General features: G+C 41.0%; 1 protein-coding gene across 1 annotated transcript in view; it reads left to right on the top strand.

Moving 5' to 3' along the window:
- CTNND2 (catenin delta 2) overlaps positions 1-12512 on the top strand; it is a 784902-nt gene that overhangs the window by 557874 nt on the left and 214516 nt on the right. The window contains exon 16 of the mRNA XM_077749452.1: positions 11995-12208. Within this exon, the coding sequence (XP_077605578.1) occupies positions 11995-12208 (214 nt within the window). The remainder of the gene's footprint in view (positions 1-11994; positions 12209-12512) is intronic.

The following is a 12512-nucleotide window of genomic DNA, read 5'->3' on the forward strand; positions in this document are numbered from 1 at the left end:
AGTTTTCATACTTCTTAAAATCAGTTCAGCTATTCTCTCTTCCAGAACCAATGAACCCACTCCACTCCCCAAGGAGACTGGCTTCATGAACTTCCTTTGGGCTCCCTCACACCTTATTTGTTTCTGTGAATTTCTCCTTTATTTGTCCATGAGATCCTTAAGGAGCATACAACAACAACACTTATTACTAAATATCAGTTGAACTGAACAAGACTTTCCCCAACCAGTTTTTAGTCCAGTAAATATTGGCTATTACTACCACAGAAGAGTGTATGAGCAGATATATCTTCAGGACACACAGGCGACTTCATAACCTAAAATAGAAAAGACATATGCATGACAAGAAAACTCTCAAGCAAGTTTTATATTCTATACAGTTTTATAGGTATAATAATAAGTCTTAGTTGGCATAGTTTAAATCGCCATAAATTTAGGTGTTTAACTTAAAAATAAAATAAATGCATACAGAAGTTTTCTCTATGTATCTATTATAACTCCTTTTGGGGCAATATGTTAAATTTACTTTAATGCTCATTATTTGTTATAACCATGGGCTATCTAAGATGCAAAATAATTCTTCTATTGTGTCTATGTATTTAAAATAATTTTATATTTTAGAAAGATGTTATTTTCTATTTTGCAATAACAAAAGAATAGCAATTTGTAAAATGTGTGCTTTTGTAATGCCAGTGAAACAGAAATTCAAATGAGGGGCTGTGTCTCTCATAAATGCTTTGACATCTGTCCATCAACCAAAAACTACTGGGTGCTGATTACCAACACAGGTGTTTATTGAAATTAAGGGCCAAAAATCTTAGTCAGTCCTGATGCTTTCAGTTATATTTTTTGCCCTACCTGCAAATTTTTATGTAGAATTTGACCATTTCTTAGCACTTGGACTCTCATCATTCCTCTCCAAAGCTACTGTGTGGCTTGCACCCGGACCATCTCGGTGACCCCTACCTGGTGTCTTTGCTTCTGCCTTTGGGACAGTCTGCTTTCCACATGGCACATACAGGAATGTTCAGTCATGCTCTTGGTCTCACCTTCCTCAGAGTCAACCCAATGCTCTTACAGCAGCTAATCCCTCCTGGACCTAACCCTGCTCTGCCTGGCAATCACTCTCCTCTCCTCTCTCTCCTTCACTGGACTCCATCCACCCTGGTCTTCTTGCTCTTCCTTGGACCTGCTGTCACTCTCTCATGGCCTTTGCTCCCTGCTTGAATGTCCCCTGACCACAGTCCCCTGACCCAGACCCCGCACACCATCCCGCACACTCCATCTTTTTCTCCTGCTATGTCTTCTTTATGGTTCTTATCACTGGGGAGGATCCCAGTTTTTGAGGAGCTTAAACCTTATACATTTTGGTGGATCATCTTTGAGGATCCAGATTATAAGTAGAAAATTGCTGCATCCTCCTCCAAGTAAAGCTATCTCTGTTCTTCACTATTGAAGTGGTCCTGTTGGCTGCTTTCTTTACTTAACTTCCAATTCCTGTACAGGTATGTGAACTCCTTTGAGGGAGGGGCTTCTTTCAACTCATCCACCCCTGGCCCCAACCCCTGACAGTCCAAGCATTCCCGAAACATTATTAAATGGGGGACTGTCTAATCAGTACCACACTGAAAATGTTGGGGGGTAATTTTTGTGGGCTTCTTATAGTCACATTCTAAGATACTTTAATAATTTCCAAATAGCCAAGTTGATTCTCTGCCTTGCAGGCTTTGTGTTTTCAGAATTCTTATGTGCTTATCTAAAATTCTCTTTGAGATCCTGAACGCTATATGAGCTTAGCTTCATGGTTCACAAAATTATGTTGATTGAGTTCAGTTTGGAAAACAGTAAGGGAGACTTTTATTGCAAGCGTCCTCTGTGATTCCCATTACGTTGTGAAGTTGTATTCCGTTATGCCAGATAATAGAAGCCATTAGACTTATTTGGAACATGGTGAGTGTGTCTGAGTGGGGTCTTCGGGAAAGGAATTTGTGGGACCGCTTGTAATTCTTTCTTGTTAAAAAAGAAATAAAAGTGGGGGCCTTTCCTGGGTGCTTTTAGAAAAGAATGTGGAAGCTCGCCTTTGGCACATAGCAATTCTGAGAACCGAGTTGAGTTTGTGCAGAGTGTCAGCCTCCGCCTCCACATGGACAGTTCTAAGGCCCCTTTGGCCTCCACACTGGCTTCATTGGTGGGCAGTAAGATTTTCAATACAGGATCCTGATGTTCATCTGCTTCGACTGACTATTTCATTCTGAGATAGGGAAGAGTCTAGAGAAATTCACTGTTCGTGATCAGTTAGCAAAAAAGGGGGTGGAAAGGGCCAAGAACTGTGGTAATATAATGTTTGTGGTGGCTTGTAATTTTTTTAAAGTGTCCTGTAAAATGCATCACTGTGTGCAATCATGATTCACATTCAGACTAAAATAAAGGTCTTTTCCTCTCTTTCCTTTATCTCTTTAAATAACAGGATCATGAGCGTGATGAGAAGTCAAAATGTTGAATTGCTATAAAATAGGTCATTTCAGAGATTTTCATGAGAAATGGTTTTCTTTAACCAGAGTTATGGACAGGAACCTATTACCAATCTGTAACTGATACAATATCAGCAACTTTTCTAAAATTGAGGAGAGTAAAAAAATGGAAAAATGTTCAAAATTACCCTTCAGAAATGTTCATTTCATTACAGGTTTAGGCAGTCGCCTCAGTAATGGTCCTTAGTACCTTCTGAGGACACGTTGAATAGGACAGGAGCTGGGTTTGGAAATCCCTACAGGGGACAAAGATTCTCAAAATGTGGGGGGTCTTTACACTGGGAAGCATAAAGGGATTCGAGTAACATTGATAATGTATTCGTAGACTGCTTTATATTTTCCATATGATTTTCAGAACCCAAATAGCTTTCTGCTAGACACAGGTGAGGCGAAACCAAACCCATTGCACGCTGTACACACCATGGCAGGCAAGTAGCACCTGGGAAATCTACATGAGACTAGAACCTTCTCAATCATTTCTCATGTTGCTGGTTAGATCTTTTGTTACTGGTTTCATCATTTTTTAAAATCTGTTCATTAGAAACTGACTTGTAAAATCAAAACATGGTCTTTGTCTCTTTCTGCTTAATAATTCTCTCTGTATTTCAGAAAAATATTTTCTTTTTCCCAATAACTAGTATCACCTCAAAATTATTTTTAAGTGTCTTTCTTTTGGTCAGTTAATTTACCATCACAAGAAAAATCATTGCACTTCTCTTCTTTATAAAATATAGATTAATTCCTGTACTTACCTCGGAAATGTATCTAGCAAAACATGTCATATGTATAATATTGATGCAGCACACTGTGGTATTTTTTAAATGACTACAGAATAGAGTTTTAGAGTAAATGTATTTCTTTTTAAATCTCATTAGTTATACACCAGGTTGGATTAATGATCTGTTAGATAATAAACAGTCTACACACTAAATATAATTTATGAAGCTATCACTCTGAATTGTATACCTTTCACTGATTCTATCATATGTTATGTCATGATATTATTAAGCTAATTCATATACTGACCAGGTAATAAGTCAATTAAGAATATCCTTTAACAAGTTAATACAGTGGGTGGTTCCTTGACAGATAATATTTGTTGAGCTCTTTGTTAAATAATTCACATTTGAAGTTTCATTTACTCCTGAAAACGACCCCATGAGACAGGTTCACATTTTGTTTATGCTTTACAGGCATTTAAGGCACGTGCCTCAGGGGACACAGGTGTAAAAGAAGGAGAATGGTTTGAACCTCATTGCTGCCGTCTCAAACACCCCTCCGAACACTGCAATGCACTTGCTCTCTAAACCATAATTTAAAAAGAAACATAATCCATCTTGGTTCACCTACTGAATGGAGAACCTCGATCATTTTGCACAACGATAGAGCTGTATTTTCTCTCAAAATTCTCAAAAATAATTTCTACCATAAAACTAAAAAGATTTTAGTCTTCATCAGTTGAACTTCTGTGTTGCTCAGAATCAACTACACATACACACATCAGTTCAACTATATGGAAACATTGATCAGGTACCTGACTTTCCTGTACGGGTTAGGGGTGGAATTCAGTGAGGTAAAACATGTATTTTACAAACTGATAACTTTGCAGTTTCTACATTAAAATTGAAAAGTGAAATTTCAGGTACCTCTGGTTAAGCCTCTGGCTTTAGATCCAAACTTTGTATCTTCCAGTAGCTTTATTTATTTATTTACTTATTATTTACTTAAAGGAGAGAGAGAGTGAGTATGAGGGAGGGAAGGGGGAAGTGGGGGGAGAGAGAGAGAGAGAGAGAGAGAGAGAGAATCCCAAGCATTCTCCATACTCAGCTCAGAGCCGGACATGGGGCTCAATTCCATGACGCTTGGACCATGACCTGAGCCGAAATCAAGAGTCAAATCCTCAACCAACTGAGCCACTCAGGTGCCCCTCTTCCAGGAGCTTTTAAGCAGAGAAAATTATTTAATTTTTAAATACTAATAGGAAATATAATACAACTATATCTATTTTATTGTTTAAATGAACACCATTGAAAAATAACAGTTAATTTAAAATTTACTAAAATCACCGAGTCCACAGTACCTCTTTGTAGTCAGCTTTTGGTACTATTTCTTAGACGTGGTGAATTGATTGCTTATAAATATCTGAAGTGAGAGGTGGTACTATATATTATAATCCTGCAGTCCATTATTCAAATTTACTTTGAGTTTCAGGCCCAGTTTAGTTTCTCTTAGAACTAAACCAAAGATTTATCTACTTTGCTTTAATCCAAGCAGACCCTTGAGAGGTATGGAAGTGTCTACCCAGGTCCACAGCTGTTTGAGGATCTTATCTCACCACCAATAGGTTTAAAAAAAAAAAAAAAGGCTACAAGGCTACTTACTCCAACCTCTTCTCCATCTCCCAGCTAGTTCTGATTTCTCCCCATTTCACTGGCCGAGTAGGTGAGCAATCTCTCTCTTATTGCCAAGAACAACTGTAACCCATCCTTGAGGGTCTTAGTATCCTTAAAGTAACATTTCCTAGTATTTCTCTAAATGAAGATAGGACCCCCCAAGAGGAATTCTATTCTATGTTAAAGTATTATTTAATCCACTATACATCGTCATTATCATTATCATTTTACAAAGACCACCATGAGCTTGCAAACACTCCTATAATTGGATATGTTCTAAATTATTCATTGATGTTGATGTCAGTTTAATGGTAACAGATAATTCATTGGTAAAGATACTTTATTCTCAATAAATGCAGATAATGTCAAGATAACAAATTCATTAAGTGGCAAACCCCATTTTTTCCAATGGGTGTTATTGCATTACCTGCATTTTTTTTTTAATTTAATTGCCCGTCCATTTGCTTCTTGATTTAAAAGGCTTCTGTATAGTCTGCCTCGTAATGAAAGGACAAGGAGGAAAACCATTGCACCCTACTCTTTAATGATTTTTAGATACTTTTAGTTTTAGAGTTTAAATTGTAAAAACACTTTAAAACAGTGGGTTAAAACTGTACGGCAGGAGTGCGGAGGCTGTTTTCACTCTCCCGTGATCCACGCTGAGTGAGCTTCACTGAATCTGTGCAAACGCATCCCAACTTTCATCCTCAAGAGACCGTCTGTGTCAGCTTGAAGAATGCCCACTCTCTAAACAACCTGAAAGGACGGGCAGAGTGCATAGATGTGCTTTGTTTGATGTGGTGATCTTTTTTTTTTATTCTCCTGCTGTGGGGTTCATCAGCCTCCATCTTCCTTACTTCTTTTTTTTAAATTTTTTTAATGTGTATTTATCTTTTGAGAAAGAGACTGTGAGCAGGGAAGGGACAGAGAGAGAGAGGGAGACACAGAATCCAAAGCAGGCTCCAGGCTCTGAGCTGTCAGCACAGAGCCCAATGCAGGGTTTGAACTCATGGACCGTGAGACCATGACCTGAGCCAAAGTCAGACACCTAAGCAACTGAGCCACCCAGGCGCCCCCATCTTCCTTACTTCTTGTAGACTGCTCTCTCAGTCTAGATCCCTGAAGTTTACAACAAAGCATAAAAATAAATAAGAGCTATTAACATAGGAACAATTGACTAAAGTGGACCATCTTATCAAAAAATCATTTAATAAATGAATTTAAGATTGTCAACTCAGGGGTCGCGTGGGTGGCTCAGTCGGTTAAGCATCTGACTATGGCTCAGGTCATGATCTTGCGTTTCGTGGGTTCGAGCCCCATGTCAGGCTCTGTGCTGACAGCCAGCTCAGAGCCTGGATCCTGTTTCAGATTCTGTACCTTCCTCTCTCTCTGACCCTCCCCTGCTCACTCCATCTCTCTCTTTCCCTCCCTCTCAGAAATAAATTTTTAAAAACATTAAAAAAAAAACGATGGTCTACTCAGGTTATAGATGAAAAGGCATTTCCAGTCATTCTTTGAATCTCTTTAGTTCAGGAAAGTAGCAGATAGGAAACTTGTTCCAGATCTAACTCCAGCTGTTGTTTTCCCTTTATGTATTTTTTTAATGTTTTATTTATTTCTGAGAGAGAGAGAGAGACAGCATGAGCAGGGGAGGGTCAGAGAGAGAGGGAGACACAGAATCTGAAACAGGCTCCAGGCTCTGAGCTGGCTGTCAGCACAGAGCCCGACACGGGGCTCCAACCCACGAACTGTGAGATCATGACCTGAGCCGAAGTCGGACCCTTAACTGACTGAGCCACCCAGGCACCCCTCCCTTTATGTATTTCAACATTGATGGTTTTTTATTCAGTGGTCTGTATTAAAGTAAGTAGCTCTAATCGCGGGTCAGTCTTGCAAAAGATGGAAACACAATGAAATACCACTACAGTCTATTCGAATGGCCAAAATCCGAGAAACTGACAGTTCCAAATGCTGACAGTGGTGTGGAACAAGAACTCTCATTCATTTCTAGTAGGAAGGCAAAGTGGTGTGGCCACTTTGGAAGACCATTTGGCAATTTCTTACAAAACTGAACATATGCCTACTAGACGACCCAGCAATTTTGCTCCTTGATATTTACCCAAAGGATTTGAAAGCTTATGTCTACACAAAAACATGCAAATGATTGTGTATATGAGCTTTATTCATAATTGCCCAAACTTGGAAGCAACCATGATGTCCTTCAGCAGGTGAATGGATATATCAAGTGTGGCCCATCCACACAATGGGGTATTACTCAACACTAAACAGAAATGAGCTATTGAGCCATGAAGAAACATGAGAATAATCTTAAATGTGTATCACTAAGTGTAAGAAGCCAATCTGTAAAGGCTAGATGCCATACGATTCTAACCTGTGACATTTTAGAAAAGGCAAAACCATGGAGAAAATTTAAGAATCAGTGGTTTTGCATAAGAGACTCTTAAACATGGAGAACAAACAGAGGGTTACTGGGGGGGAGACTTGTGGGAGGGGGAATGGACTAAATGGGTAAGGGGTGTTAAGGAATCTACTCTTGACATCATTGTTGTCCTATATGTTGTCCTAGATGTTGTCCTATATAACTAACTTGGATGAAAATTTTTAAAAAATAATTAAAACTTGGGGCGCCTGGGTGGCTTAGTCGGTTAAGCGTCCGACTTTTGCTTAGGTCATGATCTCGCGGTTCGTGGGTTCGAGCCCCGCGTCGGGCTCTGTGCTGACTGCCAGCTCAGAGCCTGGAGCCTGTTTCAAATTCTGTGACTCCCTCTCTCTCTGACCCTCCCCTGCTCACGCTGTCTCTCTCTCCTAGAAATAAATTAAAAACATTTTTAAAAAATAATTAAAAATTCAGTGGTTTCGGGGGTGAGGGGAAGGGGAGAAGGAATTGGTGGAACACAGAGCACTTTAAGGCAGGGGAAATATTCTGGATGGTACTGTAATGGTGTTTACATGTCATTATGCATTTGTCAAGACCCACAGAATGTACGGCACCTACGACACTGAGAGTGGACAGTAGTACAAACCATGGACTCCGAGTGACTGTGATGTGTCAGTGTAGGGCCATCATCTCTCCTCGGAACATTTGACAATGGGGAATGCTGTGTATGTGTGGGGGCAGGTGGTACATGGGAACTCTCTGTACTTACTCTGAGTGTAAAACTGCTCTGAAAATAATGTCTAGTTTAAAGTAGCAAAAATAAGAGGGAAAGGGAAGCTAACATGTGACAACTCAGCTCACTATTCTTCCATTCGTCTGATAAATAGTTCGTAACTTCCTACCACGTGGCAGGTGTTCTTCTTGTGCCTTTTATATTATTCTATTTTTACATACATTAGATACATATGATATTATATGGCATTTTATGAGCCCTGTTTTAATAACTATTAAATGTAGACTTGGGGGGAGAAAGGGGAGATGGTGAACTGGCCTGGAATGATGGCGTGGGGTTCCGCCTGCTGGGTGTGGAGAGCCCACTGGGGAGCATACATGGAAAAGAGACTGCTGGCCATTTAGCGGGAGAGGAAATACAAGCGTCATTTCGAAGAAGAGAGTTTCCCCTGACCGTTTTTCAAAGGGAATTTGCACTTCATTCATGTTTCGCATAGGCTTGTCTGGAGCCTCACAAGAATTTCAGCTTGGGTACCGGAAGAAAGGGGAATCGGGTGCAAGGAGAAGTTGATGGGAGGCAGGATCCAGGAGAAAGACAGAGCAGGGGGGAAGTGCAGAGGGCAGACCCAGACCCATCCATGGCAACCGGCAGCACCCGGAAGTCCGGCCGCGGAGAGAGACCCTTCAAGAGAACTCAGAGTCCACCTTGACCTTCCCTCCTGGTCCTTGCGGGATGTGGGAGGCAACGGAACCAAAGGCCTGACCATCACACTTAGTGTGTGTGAACTCAGCCTGACTAATGCTTGACTTCACGATTCCTGAATTCCTAGATACAATTCAACCCAAGAAAACAAGAGCTTTTTATATATACGATCCAGTGACCCCTCCCCCAAATAAGAGCAAAAGAGAAATCTCATCTTATTCGTGTTTCTCTAAATAGATTAAAATAAAACCTAAGACATCATTAAAAATTTAGACCTATGGCATTAATCAGGGTTACACCGAAAACATCGTGTTCACATTGTACCATTAAACATTGACATTGAATTTGTTTTGAACTCATTTTCCTCTTTTAATGCTTTGGAATAATATTTTAATAGTTTAATTCATTAAGTTGTATGAATGGGAATTATGTCATAAATTAAATACTAATTATACAATATAGTTAAAATATATAGAGATAGATTGATAGATTTACTACACCAACTTCTTTATTTTATTTTATTGTTTTAATGTTTATTTATTATTGAGAGACAGAACATGGGCATGAGAGGGGCAGAGAGAGAGAGGGAGACACAGAATCTGAAGCAGGTTCCAGGCTCTGAGCTGTCAGCACAGAGCCCAATGCGGGGCTCAAACCCACCAACGGTGAGATCATGATCTGAGCCAAAGTCAGCAGCTTAACCGATGGAGCCAGGCAGGTGCCCCCAACTGCTTTTAATTTTAATCAATCAGTTAATTGTAAAAGTGGCTTTATTACCTCTTTTGTAATGGTTTCATCATTATTAAGATCATTACACCCGAATAATTTTAAAGTAAAGCACACACATGCAAATACACACATAAAGAGAAAACAATATTTATAGTTTAAGCTTTTGTACAAATGGAGTATCCTTTCTGAAGTATTATGATACAGTGGGTGTGGCTGTAGCCCAGGTATATGTACGGGACACGGTCACATTGCTTACAAACTTTCTCGTGAGTGGGCGCCAGGCAAGCACTGGTAAAACTGTATACTGGGCGAAAGTTGTTTTCTGCTTCCTTCGGACGTTTGTAGTGGACCCGGGGATACACTTGACCACGTTCCCGGGGTGCATCCACCGCTGCTGGCTGTGCAGACACGTCAGGGAAGCTAACGCCCTCCCCAGCAGCCCTGTCCCCAGTGTCTTTCCCCCTTCCGTCCCTGCTCCTGTTCAGCCCAGACATGAGATATGTGAAACACCATATTCGTTTCCCAGATTAGGGACTTTGAGGCCAGGGATTCTGTGACAATTGCAACTTTTTCTGTTTTCGTTTTGTTGGTGGAAGAAAGTAATTCCTACGGCGTATTCTGAATGATCTGGGCCCACCTCCTGTGAAGGAGGCATGCCCTCATTCATCTGTCAGCTGGTAGAGGAAGAGTTGCCATGGCCACCTGGAGACATTCTGTACACAGGAAGGGTTTTGTTTTTTCCCTTAAATGAGGGATATTACTCAGTTTTGAAAAGCCAAGTTCTAACAAATCTAAGAGACACCAGTGTCGCAGGTAATATAGTCTCCCTCCTCATTCACTCAACAAATATTTGTTGAACATGTGCCATGTGCCTGGCGCTGTGCGTGGGGTAGGGTTAGAGATCTCTCAGTGAACAAAAACAGGCTTGCCCTGGGGCGCCTGGGTGGCTCAGTTGGTTAAGTGTCCGACTCTTGATCTCAGCTCAGGTCACGATCTCACAGATAATGAGCTGGAGCCCCACATTCGGGTCTGCACTCACAGCATGAGCCTGCTAGGGATTCTCTCTCTTCCTCTCTGTCTGCCCCACCCACCGCCCCCACTCACACTCTATCTCTGAATGAATGAATGAATGAATGAATGAATGAATGAATGAATGAATGAATATTGGGGGACTTGGGTGGCTCGGTTGAGCTTCTGACTTTGCCTCAGGTCATGATCTCACGGTTCATCGGTTCAAGCCCCAAGTACATTGGGCTCTGTACTTGCTGACGGCTTAGAATAAATAAATTTTGAAAAAGGAAAAAAACAGACCGGCCCTCCAAGAAGATACGTTCTAGCAGACAGTCACTGTCAAGACACATAATAAAGAAGTTAGAACCTGACAAGGGCTGTGAAGAATTTGGTAATGGGTTAAGAGAAAACAAGAACTGGGTTAGAAGAGGGTATGGATCAGGGTGTGGTTTTAAATAGTGTGGGTGACGTAGCTTCACAGAGAAATTCATAGTTTCATACCTTTGAAAGGGTGGGGAGTTAGCCATGTGCCCACCATATCTGTGGGATGAATGAGTTTCTGTGATAAGAAAACTAAATAGGGAGAGTGCCAAGTTATAATCATTCACATGAAACCATCATTTTTCAATCCCTGAGAGACTTTGAAGTCAAAAAAAGAAGGCAATATTACTGAAGGAGTCGTGTTCTTTTTTCCATATAAATGCAGAAATATTCAAATATAGCTGTGCTAATGAAAACTCCATGAAACGGTCTGTCTGTTAACTAGCTCATTTGTTTCAGTTTTAACTTAAAAATCGGTCTAAAAATTAAAGGACCGCGAGAAGACACACCTAGAAACGTATTGCAAGAAGGGTTTTTCCCCCATTACTTATTTTAAAAATCAAAATTATTTTGGGTAACGAGAACATCAGAACTCAATGCGATTTTGTTGTTATTAGTCAAATACCTGAGTTAAGCATGACATGCATTGGTCTTAGTGTTCCGACCAGCTCACATTGTGACTTTCTTATTTTCTCGGGCTTCTTAGATAAAAATCCTTGTGTCCATGCTGGTTTCTCATTTAGCTTCTGGTTCCTTTGAAATGTTGGGAGGATTTTCTGATTAAGCCTAATTTTGCCATTTTGTACATCAGTCCAACAGCCCTTTAAGACAGTGGTTTGATGTAATAAATCTCAGGAGTGAGAAGCATCTTTTGTTCCTCCTTCCGCTCCTGCAATGACCGTGTGCCGTATTTTTATAGAGAGAAATACCCATCCATTATGAAGTTACAATCACCTTTCTTAAGGTCTAGAACTTGAGAGGAAGTATGTTTGACATTTTACCACCAGGATATTCATCCAAGTGAGGCGATCGCATCAAAAATGTTTTCCTTTGTGGGCTTTAATTCCATTCGGTGAAATGAATTGTAGCAAGTGCTTCACATGAAAAAAACTTGGTTTAGTTTAAACGGCGACCGCTGTTGAGTCTCTAAGGCCAAAGTTGTTCCCTGTGCTCTTGCAGATAAGGAGGCAAGGAGGCATTCAGCTCCTGGTGGACCTGCTAGACCATCGGATGACGGAGGTCCACCGTAGTGCTTGCGGGGCCTTGAGAAACTTGGTGTACGGGAAGGCCAATGACGACAACAAAATCGCCCTGAAAAACTGCGGTGGCATCCCAGCACTGGTGAGGTTACTCCGCAAGACCACCGACCTGGAGATCCGGGAGCTGGTCACAGGTGAGTGTCCTTGTGAACAGCACACCTGCCTCTCCAGATAAAGTCGCCATTATCCGGCACGGTAGCAAAAGCGCTGACCAAGTTTGGGGGAGCAGGGCGTCTCAGAGGGCTCAGCCCTCGGGCAGGTCCCGGTAGGCATGTGGGGAACAAGGGATTAAAGGATCATCTAATTTAACAGACGTGGAGTAGCCAAATTAGATCGTTAGAATCCAGGAACCATTACCCTCCTGAATTTGTCCTGTTGACCAAAACTCGGTTCCACTTCCCCTCCTGGAAGAAATGCTGTCTTCTGTCATTTGATTCT

Source organism: Crocuta crocuta, unplaced genomic scaffold (assembly GCF_008692635.1).
Source record: "Crocuta crocuta isolate KB4526 unplaced genomic scaffold, BGI_CrCroc_1.0 scaffold89, whole genome shotgun sequence".
Taxonomy (NCBI): Eukaryota; Metazoa; Chordata; class Mammalia; order Carnivora; family Hyaenidae; genus Crocuta; species Crocuta crocuta.